The sequence below is a fragment of the Erithacus rubecula genome, assembly GCF_903797595.1.
Source record: "Erithacus rubecula genome assembly, chromosome: 3".
NCBI classification, from domain to species: Eukaryota; Metazoa; Chordata; class Aves; order Passeriformes; family Muscicapidae; genus Erithacus; species Erithacus rubecula.
Window position 1 is genome coordinate 103,326,501 of NC_136689.1, and position 18,348 is coordinate 103,344,848.

Here is an 18,348-nt window from a genome sequence, read left to right on the forward strand (position 1 = left end):
TGAAGGTTATTTTTTGGAAGAGAAATAAATTCTGCCTATTAAGGCACTTTAAAAAAAGTAAGAGAAAGAACAGTTGTCTTCTCTTCCTGATTATGTTCACATTATTTATAAATGGAAATTAAAAGAAGCATGATTTTCTCATTACTATGTTCCCTGGCAGGTGGCTCTCCCCTTCCCTTCTTCCTCCTTTCTCATAGGGGATGTTATGGCTGTAACTTGGTCTAATAAAACTGCAACTTCGGGGAAAATGAAAAATTGCATTGGTTAGAAGTGTTGGAGGCAATAAAGCCATGGACTTCAATTAATTTCAAGTATGGGAGCGGTTTAAGGCCAACCAGCAGAAATTCTATTCTGCCCATGTAAAAATGAGGTTTCACCACATTTACTTTTTATAACCCATATAAAAGTCATGTAAAAGTAATGAATATCTAAAAGTCATCTCAGTGGACTGGCAAAGACTGTCTGTATTCTTGAAACTCATCTTACATATTTCTGCCTATGCTGCAAGGATCCATAGATAATCCCAACTAAAACATCAAACTACCAAGAAAACAGCCTCCTTTCCAATCCATTTCACTGCCTTGCAGTAGACCTCCTTCCAAGCCACTTCTGCATGGAAAAGTGCTGGCAAAAGAAAGGAAAACTTAGATCATGTGGTTATAATTATTACCAGGCAAGGAATATTTCTTCAGCTCAGTGGTAAAGTAAAACTCTGTCGCTCTCTGCTCCCAATAGTGTCCATCGCAAAACAACTGCCTCATTAAATCTCTGCAGTAAGATTAATATGCCGTAGCTGCACTACATTATAACTTGGTACTCTATAAAAAGCACATTTAATGGTTAGAGCCAGAGCTTAGATACAAAGTATTACTATAAAAACTTCTGGCAGCGTGTACACAGTGCAGGCCTTCTGTACTGCTTGCTCTATCGGGTTTTTTTGTTTTTAATATCGGCACTGCATTCTTGCTATGGAGAAAAACAGAATGCCAAATCCTGCCTAGAAATAAACAGAGAACACAGCACACGATGGTAAATAAAGAACTAGAAATGCAACTTAACCACTGAGAATTATTTTAAGACAAAAAAAAAAAGCAGAAGAACCACCATTTCTTGACATTGATGTCTGGTTTAGCAGTTGCCTATTTTTCAACTTGGTGTGTCTACAGCAGGACAAGTTTGCTTTTTTCAAAAATTTGCAGATAGTTAAATGGAGACACATGTACAATGAGAAGAGTTTAAGAAATTTCCCATTAAAAAGGCAAAGAACTCCCTCACTTTTATTTACACCCTTTAAACAATCTACTTTATGCACAAAGCCATTAGAACCTATAAAAGGCACCAAACACAAACCCACAGGACACGCACAGGGATATAAAGCTGAAGAAAAAATTAACTGCATTCTTCACCTTCATAAGAGGAGTAACTCCAACTGTTCTCAAACAGATTACCTACATGTATTCAGACATGACTAGCCTTCTAGGAATATCCTAAAGGAGCCAGCCCTTACTCCAAAAGGTGACCTCAGCTGAATGAATAAGACTATTCAGATGAGTCACTCCTTCTCTTCAGATAAAATTCGGTGAAACCAGTACCAAAGACAGAAACAATTTACTTCTTGCATTCTCAGAACCATGTTAGAGAATAAAGAAGCCCTTGTTGTTTTGGGGAATTAACAATTATTTCTTTATTATTATTAACAACTTATCCATGTGATCCTGACTAAAACAACAGTTTTGTCCACCCAATCTCACTTATTAAAATTAAAGAGCCCTTAATAATCTCTGGCAAAAAAAATATACAATCTTTAAAGAAATCACCCCATCCACACATCTTAGAAATAAGGAAATAGCTTAAATGAAAGAATATTATATTTTATCTGAAATGGCATGGAGGGGTGGTTACATGGGGAATGTAGAGATTAAATATAACAAAAAAGGAAATAAGAAAAAAAGAGAAGCATGCTGTACTTTAGAAACATCTTACTTTTAGTCAGCTGACCTACAAAAGGCAGAATTTCTAATTGTCAGATGTTGAAAGGTAAAGGGAGAGGAAAGTTATTTTCCATTGCAAGCCCCAAGAATGCATTCTAAGCTGAAACAGAGAAAGAAGAGTGCAGGCTTTGCAAAAACACCCCGATACAAAAATCCCTCACACTGTTGTCAAATGTAAGCAAGCACTAATGAAGGAATTCAGCATTACCAGTCTGTGCGGCTGAGTGTCCCACACCTGCCTGATGGTCCTCTGTTTCACTTTCTTCTACTGTCAGAAAAAGGCAAACAAAACAAAAACAAAACAAACAAAAAAGATGTTAGGTAGGTAGCTGAAGTGTTTCAAGCATCTTTACACCAGCCTCAGTTCTGAAAGCCAGCAATGCTTGCACAACACGGGCAAGAAAAGCTGCACTGCAAAGTGCGAAAGTGGAGACCAGACCAAGACAGAATACATTGCTGTATGGAAGCTACAGATCTGAGAGCAGAGTGACCAAATCTTTTTTCATGACTTAAAAAACAAATCGAATTTCCTCTGGGATATTTGTCTTCAATGCACTTTACTGTATTTGATTACAGATCTGAATAAGAGAACAATTATGGGCTTTAAGATTCTGCTTGCTCCACACAGATAAGAGAAAGCCTTCTCCTGGCAGATGGGAGAGGTGTGTGTGCTAGTTCATACATAAGCTTTAAAAAATAGTAATAATCCTATATTCAGTAGCAAACAGCAGTGCAGACAGCCTTGCAAAGGAGAACTAACCCCATGCTGTTTTACTGTATATACCATGCCAGTATCTTTCCCTTGGCTCACAGCTTTCCAGAGCAGTAGAACTAAAAACAATACAATTCTTGTCAGATTCACTATTCAAAACTTGTTGGGCGAGTGAACCTAACAAGAGCCATTCTGCTGCTACTTTGAAAAATTAGAGAGTGCTGTTCTCTTACATTCTGATACGATGCCTAAGTAAGATTGACTCTCCCAAAGCAAAAGTAAGGGAAGAGCGAAAAGGCAAAACCCTTTCCTTTTTATTCTCCCAAAGACCGAGTTCTTTGAGTTAGAGAACAGCGGAGAGAAAAGAATTCAATCTGCCTCCACAGGGGAAAAAGCTGAAAGGGGAAAGACTGCACTTCTGCAGCATTTCCACTCCCAAGAATTCAGACCTCAAAAAATAATCATGCAGCTGAATTAAAAGTCCAAAGATTTGAGGTATTTTTCCTGGTTCTTGGGACAAGAGAGTGCAACACTTAGGGATCACATATAAATCTAGACATATATGCAAAAGAAGAGATACATATACACACTCCACAGGTACCTCTTTTCCTCCTCCGCCAACCCCAAGGCTTCATACAACTGGTTGTTTCTAGAATCTGAGTTTCTAGAAAAAAAACACCAGTTTTCATAAGGACACTCTCAGAACACCAGAAACTTGTAACACAGTGCATATATCAGAAAGAGTCAAGTACAATCTCTGAAGGACTCTAAACAATCTATATCTCTATCCCAGAGCTGTGGCTGGCAAGCAAACTCTTCTCATCTACAGAGATCTGATAAAAGTTGCCCCAGCCCTGCAGTCAGTCCAGTATTGCACAAAACACTATTTTATGAGCTAATTTATGAGCTGAACTTGTGTTTTGCAGCCACGATGTTACCAGTACCTCAGCTGTGATAATACTGTATGATTTTCTTTGTTACACTGAAGCAGTCATCCCAGCATCCTCACAGCTGAAGGGAACCAGTCAGACAAAGAAAGCAGTGGGAAAAGCTCAGGAAAAGCTGAGGTCTGGGGAACGTGTGGTCAAGTACAAACTAAGCTAAATAGAAAGATTTTTCTCTAAGGTAGCACAGATCAGTAAGTTTCATTTATAAAGAAAAAAAATAAAACTAGCATACAATTAAAAAAAAAAAAAAAAGAAGAAGAAGAAAAAAAAAGTAAACAAATCAAAAACCTTCTATGGTGAACCCCTCAAAATTCCCAGGGAAACCTCTGAAGCAGCCCAACCTCACTCTATTTATGTCCATCATTAGCTACTGATGTATCTCCAAAAAATGTACTTAAGAACAAGCTCTGAAAATGAGTCCACTCTTCCATCCCTCATGAGGAAACTCACTTTGATCATCACTACCTACTAATCAGCCTTATTAAAGGTTGTGGATGTATTTGCTATCCTCAACCATGATCAATGTCCCTTCTCAGTTCAAAAAAGCAGTTTAAGAACTCTACCATTTCTTAATTTTTCAAGACAGAATTGAGGCATTCAAACATGAACTTTTCAATAACTGATTCCCAAGTGACTACCTGCTGAGAAGTAAACAAGATCTCCACTTTTAAGCAAAAACTGAAATGAAAGGGTTAATTTTTTCTGCTGTTCTGTCCTCATTGTCTACTGCCACCAGCTGCAGTACCAGAAGCTCTCACTGCTCCTGAGATGTGACTGCACAGTGAAATGTACTCGGCTTCACCCTGCTGACTGAGAGGTACACCAAACATTTGTAGCTCCTAAAATGGAAAAAATAAACATGGATACTGCCTAACAAATTGTTTCCAGGTATGCAATTTTGTTCCATGAAAACATGACAGCGTATGCCTTGTGAAAACAAACATTTTACAACTTCCCTGCTATTTTGGGATCTGAAAATTCTGTGAGAGCTGAGGTTTTCTTTCAACAAAGGCTGACCACTATGTCTTTATTGCACTTTAAAAAGAAAACAAGTATAAAAGCAGGTAGCATTGTGGTTAGCATTTTTCTAAACCCTTACTCATCCTTTTAAGGATTCCCAGTCACAACAGAAACAAGTAGATCACAACAGGCCATGGCACAAAGACTTGCCAATAAAAGTCAACTAGACATATTTGTCAGGGAAAATAAAACCATATTTAGGGGGTAATATAGTGGAAAAGAAAAAGAAAACTACTCTACAAAACCTACTGAATTAGCAAGTCACCTACAAAACAGTATCTCATTTTCCTTTGTATTAAGTTAGCTCCTTCCTCCTGCTTGCAAGGGTATTCCTTACATTAAGTAGGCTACAGCTGGTAGCACCAGATAAACTCTCGATTGTCTTAACACCTCTCCACAAACAGATTCTGGAAACTTCAGTGCTATTTCAGCTCTCAGGCCTCCGTTAAACTCAGCTATGAAAGGTAGCACGACAGGCAGCCAATGTTAACCTCCCATAAACATCAGCTAAAGTATTTTCTTTCAGAAGAGGAAGACATCTTTAAACAGAATCTATACAAAGGGGTGATTTAAATTTTACTAACCAAAGCCCTTTTTCTAGCATGACCATGGCATGCAATTAAAAAAGAAACAAGGATGATATGCAAATAAAAGAGTAGCACGTATGCACTATTATTAATTCAAACATCAAAATTATTGATACCCTAAGACTGTAATTGCACACAGAGATGTCACCTTCATTATTGCATATCCCACATCCTTGCACAAGGTAAGGTGAATTCTGTCTAATGAAGCCAGAATACCAGTGAAGGAGAGGCCTCAGGAAAGCAGAATAGTACATTATCAATCCAGTAATGAATAAGTGATGTTACAGCTGAACAGAACTTCTTGATACATGTTGTCACAAAAGTAACAATATTCCTTGTCCCTACAACTGCATGGTTATTACCACAGGTCACCTGTTTTGTTAGCTGCAGTAATATTGCTCAATTGACTCATCTGTTCCTTAAAACAACAAATGATCAATTTCCTACTACCCATTTTCTCATGACAACTCCTGAGAAACAAAAAACAGAAACCCCAAGTAATAAAATTTCAAAAAAGGACTAGATCACTGCAAATGTGACACCACACTTTTTGAGAGCAATTAAAAAAAAAATGTCAGTAAGGGAAAAGAGAAATCCAACATATCAGTTCTATCTCCCATTATAAAAGCTGTGGGTTGGACAGATACCAGTTTTTAGAATTTTGCTAAAAAGAAAAAGTACCTCTAAACTGAAGCTGTATCCATGTGAAAGGTTAAGATGTTTCAGCTTTGGTACAGTCACTGTCCAAGGCAAACCCTGGCTTCAGTTCAGAGCACATCTCATGCTTAGGCTCCTGATTGCCAACATTAAGACCAACTGTTCTATTTTATAGAAAGAATTAAAAAAAAACCAAACAAACAAAAAAAATCCAAAATAAAATCTTGCAACAAATCAAGCAGAACCATCAAGGACAGCCAATGAGGAAACCCTGTGGGAATTTTGACAGAGGTCCTAAATAAAGAATTAAGCTCCTGACTGCTCTACAGCAGCACCTGCTGATCAATGAGGATTTCACCCCTTTTGCTCAGCCTGTTGGTGGGACTCATGGCTAGACCCTAAAGGAGGGAGATTACTTTCTAAAGTTGCTACAAAATACATACAGATTTTCCAGCTCCCAAAATCTCATTCATATTCTACTGAGTAACCAGGATTCCCCTTCTCTGAAAAGTTAATCTGTAGATTTTGCACCCTAAGGAAGAACACAAGTCATTTCTGGTTGATGCCTGGAAAAAACTTCTACAGAAAAGAAACGGATAAAATTAGAGATGTGGAAAATTACTCTTTCACTGAAAGGGAAGCCTCTTGGAGAACTCTGGCTAAGATTTATGGTTTCTGACCTATTGCAAACCATAATAAAATAAAAGCAAAAGATAATTGAAAAAAGTCTGTTTTCTTCTAGTCTAGGTAGATTAATAAATTTTGAAAAAGAAAAAGAATAACTGCCCCAAATGCCTGAGCCTCTCTTCAGCTTGGTAAACAAAGCAGGAGAAGCTACATATCCCAAAATAAACTATAAAAATAGATTGCTATTGATTTATCCCTTCATAAAACATATTCCTTGAGAGATGTGAAAATAAACCTAATGCAGCAACTAAGACTGTCAGGATAGGAAGTTTAGAATACATATTTTTACCTTGCACTTTACATTTTGTACAATTCAATACTTGATCTATAAAATTCCATTAGCATATGATTAGTAATTCAATTTAAAGCCATCTTTGCACAAAAGCCTTTTTCTTAGGATGGTAACTTTGCCAAGTGTATCTTCAATCTACATGTTTGAATAATTTCTGCAGACAAGTAATAGAGACACTAGCTGTATTAGCATAATCAATATACAATTTACTGAGTTACTGAGACAGAACAGAAATAAAATGTGTGTGCCATTATTTCAGTATCTACAAATGACTGTAATTTCTGGAAGTGTCTCTCCACTTCTCCTCGTGGCCACATAAAAACCAAGAGGACATTCATACTGCCACAATCTACAGGTAGATATTAAGTATGAGCAGACAGATTAATCATATAGCAGAAGGCAAATTTAAGAGCCAGTTGCAGGGGATGCTGAGTATCCTCTAGCTCTATTAAAGTCAGTGGATTCTGAAGATGTTTCACACTTTGCAATAACATGCTGTGGAAATACGTCTCCACAAGGGTTCAGTCAGGATACAAAATTGAAATTAAAGAAGTTACAGAGAAGTATTAAATTCAGGATCACGTGCTCATGAATCACCTGCTAGGGCTACACCTTCCTCAGCTTTATTCCCTCCCTAGGTACCACTGGTGCCTGAGACTCACCTTTCAAACCCTTCTGGCTGACATATGCCAGCACAGGATTTCACACCTGGCTGTGGCACATAAGAGCAGCAATTCAGTGGGTGACTTCTGGAATTCAGCAAACATTTCAGAATGCTTCATAATGGCCTTTGAAATAACTGGAATTTATAAAAGTTCAGAACTACTAAGGAAGTACTGGTTTCTGACCAGCTTCACCTACCATCAAATCATGTCTATCAGCTACTAGCCAAATTACCAATTTCACTGTCAAATATATATCCTCCCAATGATTTAGTGTTAGAAGAATTGGAAAAAGAAATGCATTGGCATATTAACATTTCAAATATCTACATTCCATTCTACACACTCCATTGAAAAATCAGCTCTGTGTGTAGCCACAACTTTATAAAAGTCCAATTAATCATTTGCATGAATATTTATATGGCTGATTTGTTTTCCTTTGTGCTGGGACATACCCTTTTTCCTATTTTGATTCCCCCCCAGCATTGTAGCAATATTCTCTTGACACTGGAAATTATCTTCCTTAAAAGATTCCTGTTATATAAAGCATTCTTTCCTCTTGCATTTGCTTTTTCCAGAAGGCAAAGTCCCTCATAGCACTCATAATCTTCACTCCTCTCTTTAGTCTGTCCCAACACTGAGCTTGTTTTTTTCCCCCTAATTTTCTTGTAGAATGACTGAGTTAGGAGTTCCCAATTAAACTGCAGTGGTTGGAAAATATTATTCTTATGCTAAAATAGAGTATTTTCCTAGGCAGCACACAAACATAAAAGTAATAAATATACTTAAGTGGAAAGAAATTATGCTTAAGAAATCCTTTGGAAATTCTTCCAACCCTTGATCTCAAGGATGACAGTATCCAAATGTGACAGCCTAAATACGTCCAGTTTTACATAACACTGTGTGCAGAAAAGGCAGAAGATGCTCTTTCCAGCAGCAGAGGGATAATTCTAGACCCCAAAGCTGGGTAGGGGGAAGGACAATACCTTTTAGGGATAGCTAAGGTAATAGATTAATTCATCTGGTCTGAAATTCTAACTTTGCCACCATAACCATGCATCCTTTTAAAAGCTCAAACCACATATACATATACTTACATTTCTATTGTTAACTAAACTAATAAGGTTATATTTTCAAAAGTACTTTTCTCCAAAGAATCTTAGAGATTTTTATAAACCTCAAGTAAATTTCAGTCATCCCTAAGACTCTCTACCATGCAGCACAACAGATTATAATAGATCTCAGAGTCAAATTGAGGACCTCGATGAGAATTAGCAAAGTTAGAGGGAGTCAGTTCTTAGTACCAGGGTCAGGACTTTCAGCTGCCTTGCCTATCTTAGACTGAGTACTCCACCTCCATTCCTGACTATGTGGGCAGCCAGTCCATTTTGGGGGAAGAGAGAAGTTAGGAGGCTAAGATAAATTGTAACCCTAATTACCAAGTCCAGCACTTAGCATGAACACATTCAGAGTAATTCCCTTCAATATCCTGAAGCTATGTATCACCTCAGCTTTCTTACTCAACATGACTAATATGAATTCTTGTGCTTCTACGGACTAAATTTTCAACTGTGCTTAGAAAACAGGAAATTCATTGAACACTGCCTACAAAAGTCTGAACTCAGCAAGAGAGAGCAATTGGAATTAAACTGATATATGGATCACAAAACCTCAAAGTAAACAGCATTACACAAATCTGAAGACAGGTGATATAAAGAAGGGCTATGAAGACTTACAATAAAGGTTACTGTAGATGATCCTTGCTTCTGAAAGTTAAATCATTTATTTATGCCTAAAATGGGACACCTAAATTGAGGACTTTGGGTTGTCTGACACTATTCCAATACCAAACCGAAATACAGCTGCACACTTTAGCTCTATTACCTAAAGACATACATTTATCTGAGTCAATAAAAATCAAACCAAACCAAACACCTACCTTCTTTCAACTGAGATTATTCCTGATTTATCAGAGATCTCTTTCTGTTGTATACTAGGGTTTCATAAGTTAATTTTTGATCCCTCAGACTCTTTGCTCTACTCTTGATGACTTTCTATCATGTAGAACAGCAATCTGGTCTATATCCACAGAGGAGCTAAGAAGCCAAAAAACTACTGAGGGAATGCTGCATCTAAATTATCAGCAGTTCTGTTCAGATGCCACTGAGGTCAGGCAGTACCTGTGGTTCTACCATCAAGGTTTTCTCAGTGCTGAAATCAAACTAAAGCCACTATCCACCACAGCTGGATAGTGGAGACTGAGTATTCTCCTACCTGCCCTGGGTTTGGATGCAGTCTCATGGGCTGGTTCTTGAGAGTTCATATACTCTTCCCTGGCTGCTATAAAACAGTGGCAGAAAATGTGTGGGCTGAGATACATCTTCCTTTTCCCCTCTTGCCCACATCCACTGGTTAGATCACTCAGCAGGGATGTGGGTGGCACCAGCTGAACTTTCTCCTCTGTCAGGAGGATTTGTACTCGTCATGAGCTTCCTAACAAAGAACAACTTACCCTCAGACTTGAAGTGCACTCATTCATTGCTGTTGAAGCTACCATGCTTCATCTACAATTTTCAAGAAGAATTAGCATAGTATTTTATCCTTGTTGTTGGGGCACCATCACAGGAAGTGGGATAAGTGGACTCCAATTCTAGTTGTACCAAAATAATTCACCAGAAGTGGCAAAAATAAGTGAAACGCCAGAACCCAGGTCTTCCCTTTTACTTCATGGTACTCAAGCTACTAGAGCCCTGAGCCTCATGCTCTTTCTCACCCTTGTCTAACAAATAATTACACTTTTGAAAAGGGGAACAGCATTGACAAAAACAACAGGGCAACTCACACCACAACACAATATGCTGCTGTGTAATGACTGATGTCCTCCCCATGAGATACAGATAAAACACCTTTAGACAAAGCACAAAACAGAACTCCTGCCTCTCACATCCCAGCAGAACACAAATTTTTCCCTCTTCAGCAAAGGAGAGAGGAAGAGCAGCAGTACACCACCTCAATTCTTTCTAGCTGTGAGGAAAGGAAATTTATCTTTATCTCCAAAATCTGAATCAGGTAAGTGACAGCTATGAGATGCCCTGTTGCACCAAGATTCCCATATCTAGAACACGGGAAGAGTTAAGACACATTATTATTTCCAATTTCTTCCTGCTGTCTCTTTAAAATAATTTCTACTCAACATAAACTATATAAAGAATCCAAGAGTTTGGTGCAAGGTGACCATTCCACTATGCAACTACAAACTAAGCAGATCAGCATCTAAACACTAAACATCTTGCAGTATGCAAGCCCCTTTTTTTTTTAAATTTTTTTTTTTACCTAGCCTTACAGATTTCTGACCTTTCTTCATTGATTTACATTTGCATCTGACAAGCAAGTCTCCTACTCAACAGATTCACCAGAAACTGCAAACCAAATCTCTTCCTGCTCTCTAGCTCTTTATAAGTCACATAACACAATCCCTTCCCAGTCAGTGGTTGCACACAGAGACCAATACAAACCCATTTCCTCCTCCCATCTTCAGAGTGAAAATGTTACATCAGGCATGGATCTTGACATCCTGTTGTCCTGGAACCAGTGAATCAGAAAGTTCCTTCCTCACAATTGTATTCTTTGGAGGTGGAAAATAATTAACTTCCCCACCCCCTCCTCCTTCCTACTGCTGCTGTCAAAAGTTAGAAAGTCACTTGACTCTGTCTGGAGAAAAAACCCCAGCCATCATAATTCAGTGCCAGAGAAAGTTTTTGTTGATCAAAGCACAGTCTGGTCTTCCCAAGGACACTGCCTCACTACGCCACATCACCCACTCCAGAAACAGAGCAGGTATTTTATTTTTGTTTTTAAAGCTTCTTCCAAAAAGTGAATGAATCAATAGTGGAAGTTGAACTTGATATGTTACCAGAAGAGTGAACAACAGAAAAAGGAAACTAGAAAATCAATTATCAAGGAATCCATTGTTTGAAATATATTTTTCCAGCAAAACACAACATAAAAATAGTAAGAGTATAACAGGTCTCAGGAACTGTGCACAAAAGCCATCTATTTTACAGTCAGCCAGAACACTGAGCAGCTCTGTGAGAAATTGGTGAGTGGTTTTGCATTTGTGTTAGGTAAGGACAAAAATCATCCTCCAGGTTATTGTCTCTGCATGAGAAAATAAGCTCTCCAAAAACCAGGTTTGGGGAAGAAGGAAAACACTGAGAATCCTCACTATCAACATCCCATCCATTTTTCCTCAGGACAAAAAGGTGTTCTGCTTCAGCCAGCTGTCTAACTAAGGACTAGTACTGCCAAATTTGTAAGAAGGCTAGCTAGTTACTGATACTGCATTTTTCAAGGACTAAGCCCATATCACATTAAATAAAGGAGGGAATGTCACTATATTGAGATAGATAGATAGATAGATAGATAGATAGATAGATAGATAGATAGATAGATAGATAGAATTTTAAGAAATCTTGGACTAGAATTCCTATTCTTCCAAAGAAAAATTGCACCTAATTGCACCTACATATAAAAGTGAAAGTATCAGACAAATCACCACTGAAAAAACACCCCTCTGCCTCACTTCCATTAAAAAAAAAAAAAAAGAGGGGGACCACAATGAAAACAAGCCCCCCAAAATTCTAAAATTTAATTGGGTTTTAATTGTGCAGAATTGGTAAGTAACAGCCCCACAACCCTTTCCAGTACACATTCTGTGGATTCAACTGTAGAAAGAACAATTGCAGTATGGCATGTACAGCATCCCCCTAGCTAATGGATAATCTGAAACTCAAACGTGCACACCCCAGAAGGACATGTATAATCTGGATTAAATCCTAAAAAGGAGGGGGGAAGCAATTATCTACATCTTTTTTCTTAATAATTATGCAGTATAGAGGGGAAAAAATGTGTCTGAAACTAAAGGAACATTAAATGGGGGCGGAGGGGGAACAGTGACCAGTGTTAACTAATATTCTAAATGTGGAAGACAACTAAGACAACTGTCTCCTGGTTCAAAAATTCATTGGAAGAGAGAAATTTTGTGCAGTCTTACCAATGTGTGCACAGAAAAAAATAAAGCAGATTTTCTTTGAAAGTAGGAGGGCTGAATGAAAATGTTAATTATAACATGTTGTAATAAGGATACCCCCAAGATCAGCCCTATCTTTTTTGCTACAGCATAGTCCCTAGGCATATGGCTAACTACTCCTTGTTCATTATCCTGGCTAAAACTAAAGCTACTGAAGTTTAGGAGACTCATATCTAACAGAATTTCTTTCATCTCTAATAATTGCTAAACTAGCATAATTACTCATACTTGAGGTGAAATAGAACCCAAGTTGTCTAATTTTAAAACAAATACAAACCTCACCACCTCTTTTGGTCTTTGCACATCCATCTTTTGTCAGAGTCCTATGCCAAATGTTACATTACGATTTAAAATTATTTAAAAGCCTCTCTTGTGCTGTCCAACTTTTATAAAGACAGCAACTGGAAAACTTTAATGCTTTGTAGTAACACTCTGCAAAATGTATTTGAAAATAGACATGTACATTTTCACAGCACCAAATAAAACAGGCCAAATTCTTTGTAGATCTGTATGTTTTCCCTGCAGGGAAATATTTATATATATGTACATATATATGTCACAGTTCTGATTTAAGTGAAATAACTCATTTTCCCAACCCCCAACTGGGACTGATTCTGAGCTCAGGTAGCCCTGCAGAAACCAATGGAAGCTGTAAAATATGGCTAGGAAAAGATTCTAGGAGGTTTTTTTAGGGTATCAGAACTTATACTGTATTTTAATCAATCTTAAAAAAAAACCCCACCAAATACCTTATTTTAATTCTTTTACACAGAAAAAAATACTGAATCCATATGGTCTACATAAAATGTTAGCAATTTTTCTGGACCTTTTCCTCTACATAAAATGTTGACAGTTTTTCGAGATCTTTTTCTCATGAACAGTTATTCAAAAGGAAGATTTTTTTTCTCAAAATGCACAAGTTTGAAAATACTGAATCATGTTTCAGAACAAAGAATTGAGAGCTATTAAAGCAGCTGTAAATTAGACAGAATGAATTATAGAGCAACATAAAGCCTTTCAAGAGATCTTAGATCATGGTGGATAATGTTATCCTACACATGTTAGATAAGTGACTCCATACTGACAGCTTCCCTTGTTACACAACTTAACAGCAACTGAGGAAAACAAAATCAAACCAATCCAAACACATCAGCAGCCTTACTAAACCTCTTAATATTATCTTTGTCACAAGATTTCACCTCTGTGGAAGCTAGCAGTGCAGCCAGCAGCTGTTTAGATGTTCACTTCTAATGCTGCCTTAACCCCAAGCAGCAGACAATGATGGTCAATATAACTCATGCTGGCCCCAGAAAGAACTGGGCAGCATTACTGTAATCTTACAGCTAATCAAGACCATCAATATCACTGTGCATTGCCAAAGTCAATGAATATTACTAAAGGTTAGGGATGTTTTTGTTGTTAGACTTTTTTTAACACATAAAGGCATGCTTTGGCAAGTCCAAAAGAGAGCACTATAAATAGCCTGTATTATAAAAAGATGCTAATCTTAAATCCTCTTTGTGATTTCTTTTTTTTTTTTTTTTTTTTTTTTTTTTTTGTATTCTTTTATGTTTGGTATCTTAATTTTTGCCCTTTTTTGGATGGCCAGATAGAAGCCAGCAATTTACTCATGCAGCAAACAGATGTTTTTGCTTTTCAGGCCAAATGGAATCTCATGAATTTTTTGTTCCCTCCCTACAAAATGATGATGCCAAAATAACACAGTTCCTGAAAACAGCCCGTTCAGAAAAAGTTCTTTGGACCAATAATACCGAAACTTTAAGTCAAGTTCACAGAAATAATGCCAATACTAATTGCTGCTTTTGTATATGCTGGATTGATTATAGTCTAATCAGCAGACAATCTCATGACTTTTTAGTCTAGCCCATGTAGTTTGAAAACCAGGGAGGGCTGGGGCTGCAAACAAACATTCAAACAGTTGACAGATACAGCAAAATGTAAAGGCTACTGTTGGAAGGGGATCCGAATGTCCAGTTCTCCCTGAACTATTGCAGCTGGTTAGTAACATTTTTCTTTTAATCCATTACTGTTTTACCTTCCTGGGTACTACACCACACAACCTGCACCTCTGCATGAGAAACATCCATTCACTCAGATTCTCTGCTGAGGAAACAGGTTCCATTAAAACACAGAGACATTTGCTCAGTCCACCGATATTCTGCATGAATTGAGCTGCAGCTGTAAATTCATTCAGGATGGAAAGATTACCTAGGTTTCCTCAAAACAGGGAACAACTTCAGGAGACATTCTGAGCTTGGCAATATATTTCAAGATACAAGCTTTCTTAAAGCAGAACATGGGTATGTAAAATACAACTGAGGAATGCATCCCGCTCACCTTTCTAGGAACTAACATTTAGTAATTTTATTTGTACATGTATGACACAAAATTGCATTGAATAAAAATTTACTTTGAAGTAAAACCACAGGGTGTTTGGGTTTTTTCCCCACAAAAAGAAATCAGAGATCAGCACTTCTATTAAACATGTGGAGCTGTACTAGTTTCCTTGTGATAGCTTATCTGACAACTACCATTTCAGTGATTTTTCATGGGTGACTTTGAACGTAGCAATGATTATTATCTGGCTTTAGCTTAGAGAAACCTCTGTTTAACATTTAGTAGAACTACATTTGCATGCAGTTTTGTATAAAGAATACCTAGTTTGCTTTGTAAGTGACTGCATTTTTGTAACTTTTTTCCTAAACAAACTTTCTTACCAAAAGCCAGTAGTAAGAGCAAAGGAAAAAAACCTCAAACCCATCTAAAAGTAAAACCCCATAAACCAGAAAGGAAGGAGGGGGGCTAGGCAGTCAGTAACCCAAGTGTGATATCTCCAAAGCATGCCAAGTCACAAAAAAAGATTTACAACTCATAATGGCCAAGTTAAACAAGACACAAGAAGCTGCTCTGCCCCCCTCCCTTGCTTTCTCATCACAGGGGTCTCTACCACAGCTTTACTTAGGGAATGGCTCTGCCCCTGGAAATCAGGAGTTTGAGGAGTCAGAGCAATTGCCCTTCCTTGATGCCCTTCATTTGCACAGTGCCTCTTTTGGGGCTTGTACACGAGTATCATATCTCTGGCTTCTCTTTCCCCACCTGCTTTTCTCCAGCTATCCTCCCTCTCTTCCTCACCAAACGCATTAGGTGATTTTGATCAGGTCAATGATACTTAATAGATTTTTTTTTTTTCCAGAAACTAGCCACGGAAATGGGATAAATTAATCAGTAGAATGAAATATAGGTCAGGACTGATGACTTCGATGCAACTGATCCTTCCCCTGCCTTAAAGTACCCGACAGCTGAACTTTAATTCCTCCTTCCTAAAGTAAAATACAATATTCAAATTACAGTTTTTCAAAAAGTTGTCATTTACTCTCCTTTCAAGACTTTTTTTTTTTTTGCCACAAACCTGCATTGTATTTGTAAGAGACAGTGCTTGTCGTGGAAAATAATTAAATCTTATTTTTCTTGAAAAGAAGATTTTATTATCCTTAAAATATAGGAGATTTGTCTAACATTAGCCATGCCTATTTTCTTTCCTAGCTCCAAGTCTGAGATGCAGTCTTTACCAGGTGCTGGGGGACAGTCAAACCAAAGTTGGCAAGAAACCAAAACGGGGGGAAAATGAAGAATAGAGAGAAATAAATATAAAAAACAATATAAACAGAAAGCAGGTTAATTGAAAAAAGTGTATTCCTAAGAAATACAAGAAATTTAGTCATTTGCTACTTCTTAACACCCACCATTTCAGATGAACATCAGTTTCATGCATTCAGTATGAAAAACTCAATTGTCATTTTGTTTTAATGTATTTACCTGCCTTGTATCAGTATTCCCCTAAGATATAAGTTTCAAATTAAGTTATCAAAAGTGACAGACATATCAAAAATATCTCTTATATCTTCCCCCCAGAAAGGGTTGCTAAGTACATGACAAATTGGAAATGTAATGTGTAACTCCATATTTTATTTAGATGTAAAACAGCGCTCATGAGTTTAAATAACCCATTTACATACATTCAAAGAATAGTTTTTCCAATAAGCTATTTAAAATACTGTTTATTTTTAACTGTAGAACTACATTTTGTACTTACTAAATCAGTAACACTTAAGAAATCAAGAATTTAAATAAGTGCTGCATTGGAGGTACAGTTGAAATTCTCCTTGCAACATTATTTAAAGCTTTTGTTTGTTCACCAAAAATGAAGATGTAATAATTGATGGGCAAACTCTTACCCATGAATTTCAATGCTAGCCTATGCAAGCATCTTTCAGCTCCTCAGATGAATCGCATTATTAGCCCTTTCAGAAATCTCACAATCGGACTGCTTTCAGAATACTATTAATCCACACAGAAACTGACATGGTTCAAGAAAAATAAAACAGGGAAAATGAAAGAGATATTTGAACAAAGGCCACCAAGAATGATAACCTACTCCCCAAAGGTAATTACTGCAGCAATAATTACAGATGATGATTGATTTACTGCCTAGTTTTAGTTGAAAAATAGTAAATAAGACTCTGCAAAGAAATCTCTATCATCTCCATCCTGAACATTAAGTGGTTTTCTCAAATCAGTAGTTTATTGTCAGCAAAATCCAAGCTCTCCATCTGAAACATACAATGTTGCTGTTTTCACGTTTTAGGTATTCTCAGGCAACTGGTGCATAAGAAAGGCAAAGCCCATACCTCCACATAAAATGGAAGCTGTATCTTTTGTTTTAAATTAAGTGTGATGTTTACAGGAAGGTATTTGAAACAAAACTTCTCTCTGTAACACATGTAACAAATCACCACGAGTTAAACATTCCCAATATCTAACAGGAGAACAATTTCCTCTATTTGTCAATCAATTCTGAACCTTTATTCCTTTGCACTTGAATACTTGGAGGTCTAAGGCTACCCTTCAGTTAAAGTTTTCCTGCATCTTTTTTGCAAATATAGCTAATTGGTCACTCTCCTACGGGCTCTAAAACTCTTATGCGCGCATAAATAAATCCTCCCTGGGAAGCTCGGAATATAAGCGTGCGCCCAAGCAACAGAACTTTCATTGTGGTATCATTTTTAAAAGGTAAAGGGAAGAGCGGCTCGTTTGTTCTTCACAAGATGCCAAACAAAAGCACCACTGAACTGCACAAACTTCGGTAAACTAGATACAGACGGCAGCAGCAGGTAAAGCAGTAAATTCAAGGCACCCTTTATTCCCTTCTAAAGTATGTGGAGAGTTAAAAAAAAAATAAAAAATAAAAAGAATAAAAAAAGAAAAAGAAAAGAAAAGAAAAAAGAATTGAAGCCTGCTCTAAAGTTCACTGAAGTCAACAAGAAGACTTTGAAAGGGGAACTCCTGGAAAGAGTTGTTTCAAGGGAAGGGAGCGCAGGGGTTTTTTTGCCAGGTCCCTCCTGTACAAGTCCATAAAAGCAGACCCCGCTCCTGCTTTCTAACCATGAAACTGCGCTGGTTTCCAGGCGCTGAACTCCTGGTGCTCGCCAGCCCAGCCGGGAAGGAAGCGAGGCCTGCCGCCCGCACGGCGGCTCGGGTCAGCTCCCGGGCCGGGCTCTGCGCCCCGGCACCGCACCGGCCGCTCTCAGCTCCCGTGGCCTTTCCCCCTCGCCTCCCCTTGCCCCCTTCGTACCCCTACCCCCCAAAAGTAGACAACTTATAGATGTTCTGACCTGACGCCACC

General features: G+C 37.8%; 1 protein-coding gene across 22 annotated transcripts in view; it reads right to left on the bottom strand.

Moving 5' to 3' along the window:
* ZNF521 (zinc finger protein 521) overlaps nucleotides 1-18,348 on the bottom strand; it is a 228,383-nt gene that overhangs the window by 207,127 nt on the left and 2,908 nt on the right. For 7 of the 22 annotated variants that reach the window (XR_013773709.1, XR_013773710.1, XM_079301504.1 and 4 more), the window contains 2 exons: nucleotides 3,305-3,367; nucleotides 2,200-2,259 (listed from right to left, as the gene is read on the bottom strand). The exons of 3 other annotated variants lie outside the window; for them this stretch is intronic. Coding sequence is in view for 13 of the 19 variants with exons in the window: in XM_079301504.1 (XP_079157630.1) it covers nucleotides 2,200-2,259; nucleotides 3,305-3,367 (123 nt within the window). In the remaining 6 variants the exon portion in view is untranslated. Of the gene's footprint in view, nucleotides 1-2,199; nucleotides 2,260-3,304; nucleotides 3,368-18,337 lie in introns of all 22 variants that reach the window. 12 more of the 22 variants (XM_079301505.1, XM_079301509.1, XM_079301493.1 and 9 more) reach the window with 8 other exon arrangements.